The sequence below is a fragment of the Chiroxiphia lanceolata genome, chromosome 5 (genome assembly GCF_009829145.1).
Source record: "Chiroxiphia lanceolata isolate bChiLan1 chromosome 5, bChiLan1.pri, whole genome shotgun sequence".
In the NCBI taxonomy this organism is placed as follows: domain Eukaryota; kingdom Metazoa; phylum Chordata; class Aves; order Passeriformes; family Pipridae; genus Chiroxiphia; species Chiroxiphia lanceolata.
The window spans coordinates 37,199,083-37,217,090 of record NC_045641.1 but is presented as its reverse complement, the minus strand read 5'-3'; the positions used below and the strand labels follow the sequence as shown (position 1 = coordinate 37,217,090).

Sequence of the window (18,008 nt, the reverse complement as noted above, 5' to 3'; positions counted from 1 at the left end):
GCTGAATTACTGTTAAAAACAGCCAGTCTTCTCACAAGTCAGGTCTGAACTACCAATTACTGCCTCTATGCCTGGTCAGTAAGGTTACTCACCTTTTCTCATGTCACAGTCAAAGACAAGTGTATGCATTTAATCTCCCCATCACGTAATGTCATATGGGCAGGGAGAAACACACATTGTGCAATGCAGACAAGAGTATCAGCACTGCATCCACAAGGCAGGTAACATCCAAACCATGGTACTGTTCCAAAAGAGAGGCAACTTTCTGCACTGTGCCTTGCAGCCAAGGGAGGCACTAGCTAACAGCACTCTGATCATAGTAAAATTCAAAATGCCGTATAAATGCTGTACAAATTCCAGAAATGCTCAATGGAACTGCTTTTCCATTCTGTGTGAAAAGCACCACACAGAAAAAAAGAGTCTGTTCCAGCAGATTACAAGAAAAGAAAGATATTGGGAAAATGATATAACAATACAAGTGTAGTGGGTTTCTGTGGCTGGGTTTTGGTAGCAGGGGAGCGGGCTACCGAGGTGGCTTCTGTTAGAAGCTGCTAGAAGCTTCTCCTGTTCCACGGAGCCAATGCCAGCCGGCTCTAGGATGGACTTCCTGCTACTGGCCAAGGCCAAGCCACCAGGAATGATAGTAACGCCTCTGTGATAACATATTTAAGAACAGAAGGTTGTGGCGCAGAAGGAATTCCAGCCAGGGAAGAGCAGAGTGAGAACATGGGAACAACAAGGTAAACACCAAGGTCAGTGCAGAAGGAGGGGGAGGAGGTGCTCCAGGTGCTGGAGCTGTGGCCCCTGCGGACCGTGGTGCAGATCATGGTGGAGCAGCTGTGCCCCTGCAGTCCATTGGGGTGCAGACACCCACCTGCATGGAGGAGCCCATGCTGGAGCAGGGGGATGCATGAAGGAGGCTGTGACCCCGTGGGAGGCCCAAGATGAAGCAGGGTCCTGCTGGAGACCTGAAGCCCATGGAGAGGGAAGCCCACGCTGGAGCAGGTTTTTCCCAGGTAGGACTTGTGGCACCTGTGGGGGATCCACGTCGGTACAGCTCATTCATGAAGGACTGCACCCCATGGAGGAGTGACCCACGGGACAGCAGTTTGGGAAGAACTGCTGCCCGAGGGATGGACTCAGGCTGGAGAGGTCCATCAAGGACTGTCTCCCGTGGGAGGGACCCCACGGGAGCAGGGGAAGGACTCCTCTCCCTGAGCAGGGGCAGAAACAACAGCTGACCATAACCCCCATTCCCTATCCTCCTGCACTGCTGGGGGGCAGAAGGGAGAACATAGAAAGAAGGAGGTGTGGGGGGAAGATGTTTTTAAAACTGTTTTATTTCTCACTCTTTGGTTCTTATCCTGTTAGTAATAAATTTAAGTTCTATCCCCACTTTGAGTCTGTTTTGCCCATGAAGGTAATCAGTAACTGACCTCTCCCAGCTCTTAACTCATGAATCCTTAGCTGGTTTTTTCTCTCTCCTCTGTCCAGTTGCAGAGAGAGAGTGAGAGAGTGGCTTTAGTGGGTACTGGGCATCTGGGCAGAGTCAACCCACTACAACAAATCAGGGCAAAAAAAAATTACTGAAGCTTAAAGGTGCCTTCCATAACAAATTAAACACACCACAAGGGTCAGTTATTAAAAAAAAAAAAAAAGGAGAGGAAGGGCATTAGGGAGAAACAGAAGAAAAACCTTCATTCATTAGAGAAAGAGGAAAGAGATTATTTATCTTCAAAGTGTAAAATTGAACTTGCTGCAAAATTGATCAGATATCTTCAGACTCAGAAATACCCTATGGCAATTACTGATCAAGAGGATTGAACGTGCCACAGATCAGGTTTATGTGCCACAAAAAAAAAGGAGGAGAGGGGACGCAAAAGAACTTCCGTATGTTTAAGACATATTTAAGTTTGAAGCACACTCAACTGCTGAGTTAATTGCTCATGAGCTATTGCATGAGCTATTGCAGCAATGTGTACGAGGACAGACGATCTTCAGGAAAACATACCTGGCTAGATTGAATGCATCATCGATCAAGCCTGCTCGATTACTGACAGAAATAACCTGTGAGGGCCAAGCACAAAAATTGAACCATTTAAGGTGATGGAACAGTGAAGGTTCACCTATGAAAGCAGATTTTAGGGATGAGAATAGGAGTTTACCTCATGGTTCCTTGTTAGCTGATTAATTAGCAGCCTCCAATTCCTAATATCATAATTAACTCTAAAGTAGCCAGTCTGGTTGATGTTCCCCAGCAACCAACCTGCCTCTTCGAAAGCAGGAATTCTGTGGTGTTCTGGAAACAAAGAACAAGAAGGGAAGGGGTTTTGGTTTTAAATTTAAAAATTATAAAGACATATCAGTTAAATTTTCTCCTTCTTTAAGTATACATGAAAGCAGTAAAATTAAGTGAAAGACTAACAAAAACATTGCTCTTGATTAACAATAATCTCCTTTATCTGTTCTGATGTAGAGAGATGCCAGATGACATTCCCATGGGGACCTTTTACCCACACAGAACTCCAAGTATGCTTTTTTCCCCCTGGAAAATATTATTTACGTGAGAAGTACACATCTTAAGTTTGGTACCCTGATTCTGGTGATGCTAAAACAGCTTTCTACAACTGTAACTCAAATAATTCAACGGATATGTTATAGAGAGAAGACTAAACCTATGATTAAAAAAATAAATTCCTAAGTGTTTCTGCATGTATTTGATGAAGCTTTTACACTAGATTCTAAATTAAAGTATTTCCAGTTGTACAGCTTCTAGCTACTAACCACTGAGAGGCTTCTCTTTAGAGCTAGAACCTTACATCAACTAACCTGCTCTTCATCTTTCCCCTCATTTTAAGTAATCACTTCAGGGTAGAAAGTCCAAATTTATTACAGTATTTCTACAGTCAAGCATTCCACAACTATTTGCAGGACTAGGGATTTCAACAACAAAAACAAGCTGAACACACACTTTTGTTTCACTATGGAAAGAATTACCATAGGATGAAGCCTCAGGCTTCAATGTTTCTTGAAGAAGTCTTCAATCTAGTAAATTATTCTGACAAAACTAAGCATGAACCAGAACTCACTAAAAATTTCAAAACTTTTTTTTTACTATAATAAAATTAGTTTGTACATTGTTGAAGGAACAGTTTTCTCAGGCATTTTAAAAATAAAAAAGAAATACATAAAATTTGTTATAAATGTAATTCCATCAGGGAATTGCTTAGTATGCTTGAATTCCCTGAAAGTAACGATCAGGAAAAAAGTTAACAACGTGGTCTTCACAATTCGCACATGTTATCTAGTACACAGATTTACTAAAGAAAGTGATTTGTTTCAGTCTTTCTTATAAAAAAAGTAATTTCTGAGTAAATAATAGATGACTAGGACTACAAATAAAAGTTATGCTTCTCCCTCAACTAAGCAAACCCACAAATAACTATTATTTTAAGGTGCAATAAATACAAAGATCAGCAAGACCCCAATCTTAAAGACACATAATTATATGTGCAAATTCATGGAGCTGCATCATGGACATGAATTTAGACAAAAAGCTGCAGGATTAGAAAATAAAGTCCTCGTCTCTCCTAGGGAGTTCTGAAATCATTAAAACATCTTAAAAATACACTTCTTAGAAATATTAAGCCTAGAATAACTCAGTTGTTGCCTACTCAATTCAACTGTTATTGCTCCCTTAGGGTTTGTCTAACAGACTCTTATCAGCTCAATTTAATTACCCTATATAAACAAATGAGAAAAAAAAATACAGACCCCTGGGTTTAGTGAAAATAATCTGTGATAAAGCACCAAGTGGACACATTCTTTAGGAGCCAAGATATCCTGCAGAAATCAGACTGAGAAAATCAGAATGAAGTCCTACAACTCTGTGGACTTCCCAAGCATTCATACTGCCAAAGCGCCTAAGCTGCTTTTGCCACACAGTCTGATTTGGAACAAGGTTGTAACACTGTGTGTCCCTTCTTCCACAGGGGTCTGATAAACACTGGGCTGTGCAGCTCAGTCCTTAGCAAACTCTCTTAGACTGCTATACTGAAATTGCTCTTCTGTTTAAATCCTTTCTTCACTGGACCCAACATCAGAACCACCCCACTGCACCATGCTACTTAGAGACAACTTGAATCTTGTTTCCTGTGTAACCTTATAAAAACAGTGCTGTAGAAAAATTATATGAGATTGTAACAATTTACACCACAGTGATAAAGGCATTTTCTTAGAACAGATTTGGATCAAATATCTCCTGTAAAAAAAGGGAGAGAAGAAATTTGAATCTGGATCTACCCCATCCTATTTATTTTTCCCAGTGTGGTGCTTTGAATACAGCCTGTCACCCCTAAATATCAGATATATTCTTTACCAACATAGTGGGTTTCTTAATGGAAACAGAAAAAAGTACACACTTCTGTATCTAGGAGACACTGCTGAGGGAAAGGATGACTTTAAGAGTTTCTCTGGGTTTTTAGGGGCATACTGCCATGGTAGGGTCAGGAGCAGGCTGCTCACTCTGGGCAGGAAATCCTATCACCTTAATGCAGTACAGCCTTCTGCCGATGTTCTTCAGTTGCAAACTAACCTCTAAATACCACCATTCCTGAAAGTAGCTACTTGTGACTGCTTAATCCCCACACCTCTATGATACTACCTAAAAGCATACCAAATGGGCTATAAGCCCTTCTTAAGCATTATCTGGGTAAATAAATTCATTAAATGGAAATTTTCAAAATCAGATGTAACAAAAAAATACATACCCTTATTCTTGTTTCAGTATTTGAGGAAATTACTTCTGCTTTAATAGAGTATTGAATGGTATTTGCCAGTCAAATATGACAAGTTCTAAATAACCTATTTCATAAGTAACAGCTATGCAACATCCCCAACACACATGGCATTAAAGGAAAATATCTTTCAGAAGCTTGAAGGCATTATTGCTGTTTTGGTTAGTTTAAATACAACCATAACCACTTGTTATTATTTTCTGGTAAGACTGCTCATGTGTTGACTTTCTCCTGAAATATGGAACAGGAATCTTTCACAGCTTCTCAGCTAATATAAAGAGGTGGTTATTTCAAGGAGCTGTCTGATGCATGTGCTTCACGCAGTTCTATATTATTTAGTAGAATTTGATATTTGTGTTTGTCAATTCTCACATTTTCCTATAAAAGAAATTCTTTGTTTTGGTGATTATAGCACTAAAAATGTCTATACACCTGGGTAATGTCTCTACTTACTAAAAACACATTTATTAGTCTCCTGTTAAAAGTATTATAGTTAGGGAAAAAGTAGTAATTCAGTGTTAAATTCTGTATTAGAACACTCATGACTTTCTAAACAACAACAAAGACTTAATTTGAAATGAAATCTATCTTTGACGGTTTTAGTTCACCTCTTAAAATTCAATCTAAAATATATATCCAGTTGTATTTGAGATTAAAGGGAATTTTTTTTAATCTCCTTTCATCAGAAAGTGCTTTTCCATGGTCATGTTTTCTCTGGATGCCTCAGAAAACAACACTGCTCTGAAACTTCCAGTTTTGCCACATACATATAGGAAATATTTACAAGGAAATGTTTAAGTTTTATGACATTTGTTTTGAAGTAAGAAAATCAGCTAGGGTCTTATTCCCAGTTTCTCTGCTCTCAAAGTGTGAGACAGTCCTCCAGCTGGTGCTACCTGCAAGTGGCTTGACGTTCTGTGCTCTCTCAGCTCTTGAGCAACTTCAACTCCTTCAAAACCAGCAAAAATGATGGAAGTCTGCTCCTCCACGCGGTAACCCGAGCACCATGTGAGGCAGGTCTGGGAGAAGGGCACTCCTCTGCAAGACTATGTCAATGCTGCAAAGAGCATAGGCTAAACACAGTTCCACTACCATTTCAAATTATCAGACTCACAGTTGTTATTTTAACTCTTCATTTTATACAACCCCTAGCATACTAAGAAATTGGCTTATGCTGGGAGAACTCACTCCATTTTGCTGCAAAAATAACTGCACAAGTGTAGCAAAATTCTATGTCAAGAACAGAAACTGAAATTTTTCTGGCAAATAAAAACATTCCATGAGGAAATTCATCATAATCACAATATTTTGTGAAAAGATACTAACTAAATTCTAGAAATCTTCTTGCATGAACTTTTCATATGGGGAGAAGGAAACCAGAAAAAAAAGTTCTATCTCACTTGCCATGTAGCCATAGCTCCATTATGAAAGAAAATGTTTTGGTATAGGGAATAACACAATAAATGAAGGTCATCAGGAAATATGATCAAAATGATCAAGTTCTATCTCACATAATCTTTCCTCAGACTATCCTTCCATCCATTAACATTCCTATATGATGGAACTGCTAATGTCTAAGGTGATACACAGTATATGCAGCAGTCTTCTGTCTCTTCCTCCTGCTTTTGAAAGATACAAGAGTGGAGTCTGGAAGCAACACAGGTAAAGCTCAGCAGCTGAGTCTCCAAAAGGAAAAAAAAAAAGGTATTTTTCTAAAGCTACAGCTACTGCTCTCTTTCCTGGTGGGCAGCTAGCAAACTCCAGCTCAGAAGCATCTATCTCCTACAAAACACTTCATGGAGGAGAATCTGACAGTCAAGTGGCTTACAGATAAAGTAGAGATTTACCTAATAGGAGGTGGCATAGTAAATTGGGACTTGTTGTTGGAAGTCAGTTTCCATGTTGAACTTCCTTTCCCCCATCTCATGGCAATCCTGAGGAGATACTTACAGCAGTTTGAATAGCAGTCATTTTATCAGAGGCAGAGAAGTTCATCAGAGGAATATTTCCTCAGAACATAAGAAATCAGTCAACAGGAGGTGGGGATGGAAAGGACAGACTGTAAAGCTGTATCAGTCAGTTCAGCAACTCTTGCTGAGTTGCATGGAGATGTTTCCTACTTGGAGACTGAGCACCAGAACAGTGATGCCCAGGGAACAGCAAGTCTGTCTTTATCAAAAGCCCTGCTCGCCTGTTGAAAATGGATGCTACCTAAACCTCCTCACTTCAGGTCATGGTCAGTTCTTCTGCATTTGCCAAAACATGACAGGTGAGCCTGTGCTTCCACACTTAGTATGTCTTCAGCAGCAATTGCCAACACCTTCCCACAAGCCCAGCCAAGCAGTCATCTTGTGGGGGTGTAATGGGTTCAAAGCCAGTCCTTGACTTTTTACCCACTACTTTTGGGGGGATCCCAAAACGCTGTGGATACATGGTTATAGATTATTACAGCAAACACAAAAGAGGCAACTTATCTAGGCGAAACAGAAACAAGCCCTGGATTTATGACAAAGCAGAAGTTTGTAACACCAATGATTTCCCCAGTGGCAGTGAAATTTATCATTCAGCAGATCTGCAAGACTAAGGCACAAAGAGCATTGCAGCCACCTTAGTGTGATATCTCTGACCTCAGCATGGATAGGAAGGTTAATCATGAGATGTCTCCTTTGTGATTGGTTTACACTCACTTGAAGTAGAACAGCCTCATCCATGGCTATAGGGAGTGAACAGGGAAAAAGTGGTGGTGACCTATCTGTGCAGAACTCTGAGAGCAAACAAGACAGGTCCATTTCACACACCAGACAAACTAAGCGAGTAAAATGGTCATCATCTGGTGGCAGGTATATGAATTGATGAGTATAAACATGGTTACAAAAATGCCACGGCTCACTGGCTAAGGAGAAGAGAGACTGGCAGAAGCACTTGGAAAATGAAAAGCTTCCAAAACTATAACTACATACCTTCCACAAACAGGTGGGAAGAGATATATTGAAAATGAAACATCTTGGAGACAATGAATTTCATCAGACAGTTGTCAACGTCTGGCATTGTCTTCCCTACAGGATTTGCTGCAAAGGACAATGAATTACATCTCAAAAAAGACACTGCACAGCTGTAATTTCCAGAGTGGGCCTTTACTGAAGAGTGGACAGAATTAGAACTGTTGCCAGCAGCTGGGATGATCTGCAGTTATCTGAACTAATCCTGCTCAGCATATTGAACAATCACTTATTTGCATGCTCACTATCTCTGGTATAGAGCCAGACATTGACAGGATGAGTAGAGAGCAGCAACTCAATCACCCTACATTCATGTGGCTCTCACAAAACTGGATAGCAACCTCTTATCTCTTGTTCATGAAAATGCCAATTTGCATCCTACAATACCTTGATGAGGTCACAGACTCAAAAAGGATGCAAAAATCAGCAGTTCTCTCTCTTGCCTTTCTGGATGTACATGAAGGAAAAGACTCTTCCATCAGCAAATAACCATCCTAGGTGAACTCTAGTGCAAGGCAGGGGATTTACTCCCCTGAGATATTATTTGAAATACCAGAAAAAAGGAATATTTCTTGATGGCAATATATGTAGTTATTTCAAAACTGCCATGGTTTTGTTTCTCTCAGATAACCCACAGACAAGGTTAATTTTATTGAAAAATTTAAGTGATATGCCAAGATATCATAATGGTAGTCATTAATTTGAACCTTCTTCACTATTGGCAACAGAAATGAGGTCCGTGATCACTAATACATGGCAAACAAAAGAGAGCTGTTCATTACCTCCTATCCACTCCTAAGGTTACACTGGAAGCTCTTCCAGCATGACAGTTTGGTTAAAAAGAAGGAATTGCCTACTCTTTCCTCAAAGGGCATGGAAAACATCCTCATGAACAGCATTTATTCCAAACTTGATTTGAGTATCTCATTCAATTATACTCACTTGAAGAACAATGTGACCACTCCCAATCTTCCAAATATCCTTTGGAGTAGTTTGTTTCACCTCCAACTTGCAGAGTTGTTCCCAGACTACTCACTGGGACAATACTGAAATTGTGTCCTCTGTACAACAGAATGTCTTCATGATTCTTCCGGTCCACAAAAATCAACCCTGGGAACTGTCCTTTGGAGTCTCAGAATCCCTCCCACATCCCCACAAAACAAACATACTAGCTGCAGAAAAACTCCAGGAGTAACACAAAATCCTCTATACCAGCCTCAATACATAACAGCATGTACAATGAATCGTACATTCAGGGATGTTCTTACTGACTTTTTATGTTGAGGAATTCTCCAGCTGAGCTAGATAACAACAAGTAGAAGCAAGAGGACATGCTTGATGTTGTCATAAGTTTACAGCCTCATTTTCAATGAGGCACAGTAAGTGAATGAGTGAGTGAAAGTAATGAGGACGAACAAGGATAATGGCAATAGATCATAGTGCCATTGATTTGCTATACAGGAGACAGATGACTCGGAAAGGTTCCTCTTTAATTTCTATATAGTAGCCACCCCAAAATAATTGCATACACTGGCCATCATTAATTTGGTGATTTCTTGAAGGCATTCCAATAGGAACAGTAGATCTTAAAAGAGTGGGTAGCAGTTTTATGGACTTGTTCCTCTGCAGCACTCTGCATGCAAAAAGCAATGAGGAACCATCTGTGTAGATAACAGTGATATAATGAACTTTGAAGGCAGGAGTGAAGGGAAGGAGGCATGCATGTGCAACCTAATGAGATGAGATGAGGTGATCAGCTCTCTGAAGTCAGTGGGAATCTTTCTAATAACTTCAATGAGAGTTCAGTCAAGCCCTAAAGGACAAAAGTAGAGCAGGTCATTAACGCAGGCTGTGAAAGTGCAAACAGGTTTTGAAGTATTTCAGAGATGTTCATATTAAAAAGTATGGCCAATGTAGTAAGTTTCCGAGAAGTGAAGCAGCATCTGTATGCTCTTACTAGAGCATGTTTCCCAAGTACAAAAAGTGCCCTGATCACAGGCACATTTCTAGACCATTTTATCATGGGAGCAGTATAAAACATGTTGCTTTCTCATAGGCTGCAAATGATCAGGGTAAAGAAACACACCCTATACCACTAGAAATTTGGGGTACTCAGATTTCTACTGATCACGTACCATTCATCTCCATTCCTACTGGCTATTGAGCTCTATGTGACTAATATATTATAGTAACTTATAAAAGAGGAAAAGAAGTCTCACACAGGTTTGACACCCTCCTCTCTCCCAATAAATTTCTATCAGAGGGAAATCTCTATAACCTTCTAATTTTACAGGAAGAGATCAGTTCTCCCTGTACAGCCCATGTGTCAAGGGGTTGCGTGGATCCTTCTTTTCCCTTCCATTCTATTCAAGTCTCCATATGTCTTCCCTCACTCTCTTCAATTCCAGTCCAAAATTGTCAGACAATGTAGCATAAAGTGCTAAGGAAATAAATATTTCAGGACATTGCTATGGAGGGATTCCTTTTTTTTAGGTGATAAAAAAACACTGGTATCTAGCACTCACTGTCCTCAGGACAATAACTATTACTGTTATGATCATGTAGGAACTGAGGAGGAAGAAAATAAGTAATAAGCAGAATAATGCACTTTTGAGGTCCAGCATATGGTTATCTAATAGAGAGAACAAATACTTTTGATAGATCAATAAGGAAAATTTTAGTTACAGCAAACATTTCTTAGCCCTGGTTCAGACCATGGATCAGAGTCAAAAATGATAGAATTCTAAATTCACTAAATCATACTCATCAGATGCTTTGCTATAAAATAATACATTTAACTTTCACCAATCAAGAAATGAATCGCATTCATCAATGATTTGATATGTGTTGCCAAATATAAAATACTTAGCATTTAGTTACATATTTCTACATAAAAGCTTTACACCATACTGTCTAAATTCTGCGATAATTATAAACCTAGCTTGTTGCTCATCTTTCATTCCTCCTCCCTCCCTTCCCAGCTCTCCTTTTTTTTTGTAATTCATTTTAAGTGGTTAAACCTGGGTGCAGAGCAACTAAACAATTATCTAGGATCAATTCCAAAGAAACAGTTGAGGAAAACACAAGTATGCTTTATGAGATTCCACTGGGAGGAAAGTTTATTTTTACCTGATTTGTTAGACACCCATATAATTGCCTCTGATGAGATGTGGCTCGTATTTCCTACTGCAATTGTTAATGGAATCTGCCACAAGTAGCTGCAAGACAAAGGAGGGGGAATCTAAGAACAAAAATACTGAACTGATTCTTCTCACAGCAATCAGGGATCATGTCAAAGAAATCAAAACACAATTTTAGTAGCACTGTAAAGATCTGTGGATTCTAAGAAGTTACTCTGATTTTGAAATGCATTTGCTATTAGCAATAAAACAATGAAAAAGTCATTCATTTTAAAAAAAGTCCTAAATTATATTTTACATTTTTCACACACTATCATTATATGAAGACTTTTTTGCAAGGCTTTTCCTAATTTTACAAAATTATTCGCAAAAGAGGAAATAATGATTTCTCATATAAAGAAGAACACTTTTTTATATTTGCGTAGAAAAAGAGTACCAGTTTAAAAATAACATACTCTTCTAGCAACTTCTGAAAAAGCTACAATTGGCTTTCCTTGCTACTGGTTTATAAAAACAAAATGAATGGGATGGATCTCCACTTCTTTGCACCATTTATTATCACCTATGCATATGAAAACTTGACAAAACTTGCTGCATGTGGTTTGGTGATATACTGGTGTAATCAGACCCCAAATTCCTTATAGGGTATTAAAAATTGTTTCTCATTTGGAGTAAATGTTATAATTTACCTAAAATTTTTATATAACATCTTTATCTTAATATGCAGAAATTGACTGTATGAAATCAATTTTTGGGGGGAGGACAGAAAGGATGAATTCCTGCATGTCTTCATGACCTCTATTCCTGAACTCTCAAAAGTACCATTTCACCAGTCAATGAAAGAGTGGACATTTCCCTGACAGGCCTGCCACATCATTTTGTAAACCAGTCAAGAGGAAGCACTCAGTAATTATACAGGTGGTACCTTTGCTGGTCTTTGAGTAGGTGGTCTAGGGGGAGTATTTACGCAGTTAAGCAAGGCAGCATGGCAAGAGAATGGCCTCAACTCAGATATGACTGTATACTATCACTTTGATACCAGGTACATTATTTTTGACTGACTGCATTAAAATAGTGCGAGTATGGGCCAGTTCTTGATGTCAGCATCAGCTTCTCTCCTGCTAGTACACAGCATTGCAAAACTAGCCTATGGTGCTAAAAAAACAATTGGTTTTGCTCCTTTCCACTTATCCAGAAGCCTGATGCACCGAATTACAAAAATTACAAACACCACCCAGATGTTCCACAACTGCAGTCAACATGGGCTAGCTTGCAAGGGTGACATTTGCTGGCCTGACTTGGAGTCTGGGGAAGAGAGAGAGACCCCTGCTCTGCCTCCACACTTTGTTCCCAGCTCCCCACACGTTTGCAAAGAGCCCTCAGCACACACAGGGATTTGTATTGCTTAGAACAGAATCATGTGTGCTGGGAAACACCTGATCATACAGCAGTGATTCAGCAGAGGGGGAGATATTTGGGCAACCATACAGCTGAAAGAGCTATGAATGACAGTAGAAAGGAAACATGGCATTTATTGCCAAGTGGGAGAAGAAAAAGGTTCCATGTGATTTTAGGTTCTCTGAGTGTTGGTATCATGACTGGGAAAACTCAGATCTACTCCTGCACTGAAGATAAGCTCCACATGAGTACATGCCCTGGTAGACATTTTTTTGATAATTGAGCTGTGGCATTTGAAGGTGCTTATGGCTTTATCAGTCTGCCCACTCCTTGTGCTGAACATTGACACACTCCATAGCATGGCCAGCAGAAAAGAATGTCCACTAGGTGCACTACCTTCTGCAGTTCTCTGTCTGGGGTCCTCACACAAAGTTACCCTCCTTGTAGGCTTAACAAATATTCTGGACTGTGGACTGGAGCAATGAGATGAAAGTGTGTTTTGTGTCCTGCTGCTTCTGCTACAGTGTCAGTAATTTCTGGGTTCAACAGGTGAGGGCACTCAGGGAATGCTGCAAAGTGATGCACCAAATTATATTCACTACTCTCTTAACTACCTTATACCTTACTAGACATTCACTGATGTCTGTCCAAAAAAATTCCTTGGAAATATATCACCTTAAAAAACATATCCAGTTCTAAATACTTGGTTCTCCAGAATGAAAAAGATGCTGGAAAACTGTGATTGAGAAAAACGAGGCAAAATTTGCATAAAGCTTTTACGTTATTTGAAAGAACGGGAACACTGGCATATGAAAAAAAATAAAAGCTGCATTTGCATGGAATTTTTATGACCTTTCAGCTTCTACTGAAAAAGCTAAACTGCAAAATAAAAGATACTGAGAGCTGCCTATGTAGATGATTTAAGCACATATATACACATTCACAAATATTCATGTATGAACATACACATGGACACCTGTTATTTTCAGAAGGAATTTCATAGAAATGTATTTTGCACATTGAAGCATCTATACAGAGAAGAATTTTATATTACTTGACATTATTTTGCCTCCAATTAAGATAAATCCCATTGAAATAAGGACAGATCCTTCTCTGAAAGGTGATCCAGCTGTCACAGAAAAACTACTCCTCCTCAGAAAATATGTGTGGATTTAGTTAGGGAGACTAGTACTGGCAAATTTAACTTTTATCTCCCCAATATGAGAGACTTCCTGATGTTCTTGGTGCTCTCTAGAACCTCCAAATCTCACTCTCTTGACTATTAGTTTCCCAGGTGAACCACGGGTTTCCTTTTAACAGGCATCTCCAGAAACATATTTTTCCTACTTTATTGCTGCCATTCTCTCTGTTTATCTGTTTTCTCATTCCATTTCTCTTCACTCTCAGAGAAACTTCTGTTGCTGTTGCAGAAGAAGCTGTGGCCAACTTTTTCTATGTATGTGAGAGAGACGTATCTGGCTCACCTTTCAAGAAGACAACTTCCACTCACTGAATGATCTGTACAGACTTTGTTCTCCAGGTGTGACTGGGAAGAGGCAAACTTTGTTTGCACTTTTCTATCACAGTATTCTGCTTTACAGAGAAAAGAGGAAAAAGGGGGCCCACTCGCCTGTTTTCCTCATGCTTTGTCTGTGAGTAGTGTAGACCTATTATTTATATTTTGGGAGCACCACCAGTGTGCTCTCAGTATATATTTGTCCTTAAAAAAGAAAAGGAGAGGTTCCTGGTATTTCAGATTTTGCACACCTCTTCAACTACTTTTTCACATTAATGAATGTTTTTGCTGAGATGCAAACCCATACATTTTCAAGATTCATCTTCCCAGTAACCATAATGTGCCAAGCTTCATGTAGGTGTTATCTGGCACTGGTGAAATCCCAACCATCATCTTCTGTGACTCAATTTCTCTGGCATTAATTCAATTGTGCAAGGTGATGTCAACTGAGCTGTCACAGGGTACTTGAGACATCTGCCATGGGCTGTTAGATATGACAGAGCACCTAAGGATGCTCCCACCCTTGTAATGGCAGCACGAGGCAAAGTAAGACACCTTAGAACACCTTGAATGGCACCAGTCATCTGTGTAAGCAATTAAATGGGTCTCTCCCTCCACTCAATGTTGACCTCTCATAATTAAACCTGAGTTTCCCAAGGAAATTTTTTAAAACCAAGCTGCTTGTAAGAAAAAGAAGGCTTCAGCACAGATTTTCAAATACAGTATTTAAAACAGGCACTGCTGCAACATTTTATAACTACTATTTTAAATAAGAACTTTCAATTTACTGATTCAAAAAAATGCAGGGAGAAGTTAAAATGACTGAAACTGAAATGTGGGGTCGTGAAATTACAGAACTGAAATGAATGTTCTAAACTAATTTTTCCCCAATTTTTGCTTTGATTTTTTGTCCTGATTCAATAGAGGGAAATGTTTTGATATGTTGAAAATTTCTGTGGGATGGGAATCCATTACTTGTTCATCAGTAACACTTACTAATCTTTGTAAAGTATTTTGAGAACATAACAATCTAAGACCTTATATCACTGAGAGATATGATTAAAGCTATTTAACACAAAGTGAGGTATAAATATAGTTCAAGAGTAAAAAGCATAAAACAAGAATCCAAGAGTAAAACTGACTGGTTAAAACACCTACCTCCTTTTTTTGCCTCTAGAACTTAATAACCAAAATACCAACTCAGTCTCTTCAGTTAAAGATAACAGTCTGGTACGTCCAGAGTGGGTGAAGATGAGAAACAGGGAGCAAGAACTCCTTGGCATTAGTTTCCTGTTCTCAGCTCTCTCCAGATGGAAATGCTGAAATCTCATGTACACACACATATCTTAGGTGAGCAGCACTGAGTCTGAGGAGGGGACGCTTTCCCAGTGTGGCCCTTGCAAACACTGATGATTCCCTGAATAAGTTAGGATGCTGATAAGCATTTCTTATTAAGGGAATATTTTGCTATGAGCCATCTGCATGAACTTATGTTGTACGGATTTCAGGGACAAAAGAACACAAAGCAAAGTAACGAAAAAATCTGACCTTTCAGAAAGCAAGTAAATCTTATAGAACAAAAATTAAAATTTGAAGATTTGTACTTTTCCTTTGGTTGAATACTTGGCTGATCTCCAGAGACATATACAAATAGTGGCTAGTAAAAGATGCATTTAGCTGCATGACTGCAAAAGTTTCTGGCTAATAACCTTAATGCTTATTATAAATTAAAAGGCACACAAAGTTGATAATATGAACTAAGTAAAGGATTGTGTGACATTAGGACATTAAATAAATATAGAAGGAAGAGAGTAAAGATCTCTCATTACTTCTTACCAAGACAAGTGCAATTTCTGTCAGCAAGGTTTGGAAGGTTTGGGCTACTGCTTCATAGTAGCTGATATGGGACTATTTTTTGGACTTGTGCTGAGAACAGTGTTGGTAACACAGGGAAATTTTAGCTATTGCTGAGCAGTGCCTACATAGCATCAAGGCCATTTCTGCCTCTCATCCCATCTTACTGGCAAGGAGTCTTGGGGTGCACAAGAAGTTGGGAAGGGGTACAGCTGGGACAACTGACCCTAACAGACCCAAGAAATATTCCATACTATATGATATCATGCTCGGTATGTAAAGCTGGGGGAAGAAGGAAGAAGTGGGGACATTTGGAGTGACCGCATTTGTCTTCCCAAGTAACTGTTATGCATGATGGAGCCTGGCTTTCCTGGGGATGGCTGAATAACCGCCTACCCATGGAAAGTGGTGAGTAAATTCCCTGTTTTGCTTTGCTTGTGCACACAGGTTTTGCTTTCTCTACTAAGCAGTCTTTATCTCAAGCCATGGGTTTTCTCACTTTTACTCTTCCAGTTCTCTTCCCCCATTCCCATGGGGGAAGTGAGCAAGTGGCTTCATGGGGCTTAGTTGCTGATTGGGGTTGAACCACAATATAAGTCAAAAGAAAGCCTTTGTTTTCAGTGAATTTTGAATGTTAACATAGTGAAGGTTCGAAGATAATTTATTATTAACAGAAAACCTGAAAGTGTATTCAACTAATGTACAAAATTATGAGCTTTGTTGCAGTGATATCTGGAAGCATTCATTCCTAGGCTGAGATAAGGTGGTCATGGGAAACAAGTGAAAGTTGTTGAACAGCAGAACAGCTTTCAAGCTTCCTGCTACAGAAAGAGATTATACATGAAGCAGAACTCAGCAGGATACAATTTTGTAAGCTACACTTTCTAGAGAGATTGTGTTGGGAAAGATAATTTAAAAGCATCACAGAGATTTTCCCAGGTTATTATATAGTATAGTACATCATTCAGTAAGAAGTAATTCAGGTTTCGGGGAAGCTCATGTGAATATTACAGGAAATCACATACTTTTATTAAGTGTGATTCTACAGATTGTTAGTTCTGTTTAATGGATAAGAAGCTGACAATATATTCATATTGTGAGTACCATTCTCACAAGACTGAAGAACACAGAGATTTCATTAGATTTAATACGTGCCAGTAAAGCGATTGTAGGCTTTGCCCAGAGGCATAACACAACAGAATACCATGTTATTCCCTCTCTCATAAGTATTACACCTCCTACACTGAGACAGGGTGTCAAGGGATTCCTTGTACTCTGTCAGCATGGAAGATGGCACATAGGAAGGGGAGATTTCATTAACTTTGTAGCTAAGACAAATACAAGATGAAAAATGGATCAGGAAGAACAACATCAAGTAACTGAGATCCACTAAACACAGCTTGAGGTATTCACTGGTCACCTGCATATGCCCAGTGTGATCTTAATTCCTGTGTTCAGAGTAAGAACAAGAAGTTTAGTACAAACAACAATGAGAAACAGGTGAATAACACTGGTAAGGTAACTGATTAAGTTGGATTCCCTACAAGGGGGATGAAAGAGCACACAACAGCAGACTTCTTCATCAAGTTACATATCACAGTTAGCCAACTTGAATTCAGAAAGGACAGTACGTAGTAACTGGAAAAGGCCTGCTGGTATCTGAATCAGGCAGGACTTTCATGAGTCCTGCAGACAGAGAATTTCTGACTGCAGCACTGTATGCAGTGCTGAAACGAAACAGTGGGGCACAGTAAGTGGGACACACAGGACATTAATTGTAGGATGCATATCAAAGGTTTGCTGGACTTAAGTAAAATGAGGAAAGGAAATAGTGCTAACATTGGGATCCTGGGACTACAATGGTACTGTCCTCACCCAAGACTAACAGACAGGGGTCCTAAGACTAACAGATGGGTCAACAATAAAAAGGTAAGCTAAGGTAAAAAAAAAGGGACAGAGAAGTTAACAACACTGACTACATGACCAACCAGAAAAAGATGGTAAGAAAAAGGTTGTGGAAGTGCTTACTCTAAGATCATTCTGCACTATGCTGGGCAGAGGAGTTTCTTGCCCCTTTACAAAACTTTGGCGGACTTTGATGGGGTCTGTGAATTAAGGACAGTGTTCCAGTATAATCTTTAAGGAGCTGTATCTGCCTGTAATACAGACTAATTTTTTTCATCCAGGGGTCCAGACATAATTAACTTAGTGTGCAACGTAATACACAGTATTGTGTAAGCAGATAACAAAATTCCAAATGAGGCACATGTTACTTAAAAATTAGCAGTCTTCGTGTTACCTTCTA

General features: G+C 39.3%; 1 protein-coding gene across 2 annotated transcripts in view; it reads right to left on the bottom strand.

The window, feature by feature from the left end:
* Positions 1-18,008, bottom strand: part of TRHDE (thyrotropin releasing hormone degrading enzyme) — a 208,332-nt gene that overhangs the window by 43,023 nt on the left and 147,301 nt on the right. For both annotated transcript variants that reach the window (XM_032688741.1, XM_032688742.1), the window contains 3 exons: positions 10,925-11,013; positions 2,166-2,299; positions 2,012-2,067 (listed from right to left, as the gene is read on the bottom strand). In XM_032688741.1, the coding sequence (XP_032544632.1) occupies positions 2,012-2,067; positions 2,166-2,299; positions 10,925-11,013 (279 nt within the window). The remainder of the gene's footprint in view (positions 1-2,011; positions 2,068-2,165; positions 2,300-10,924; positions 11,014-18,008) is intronic.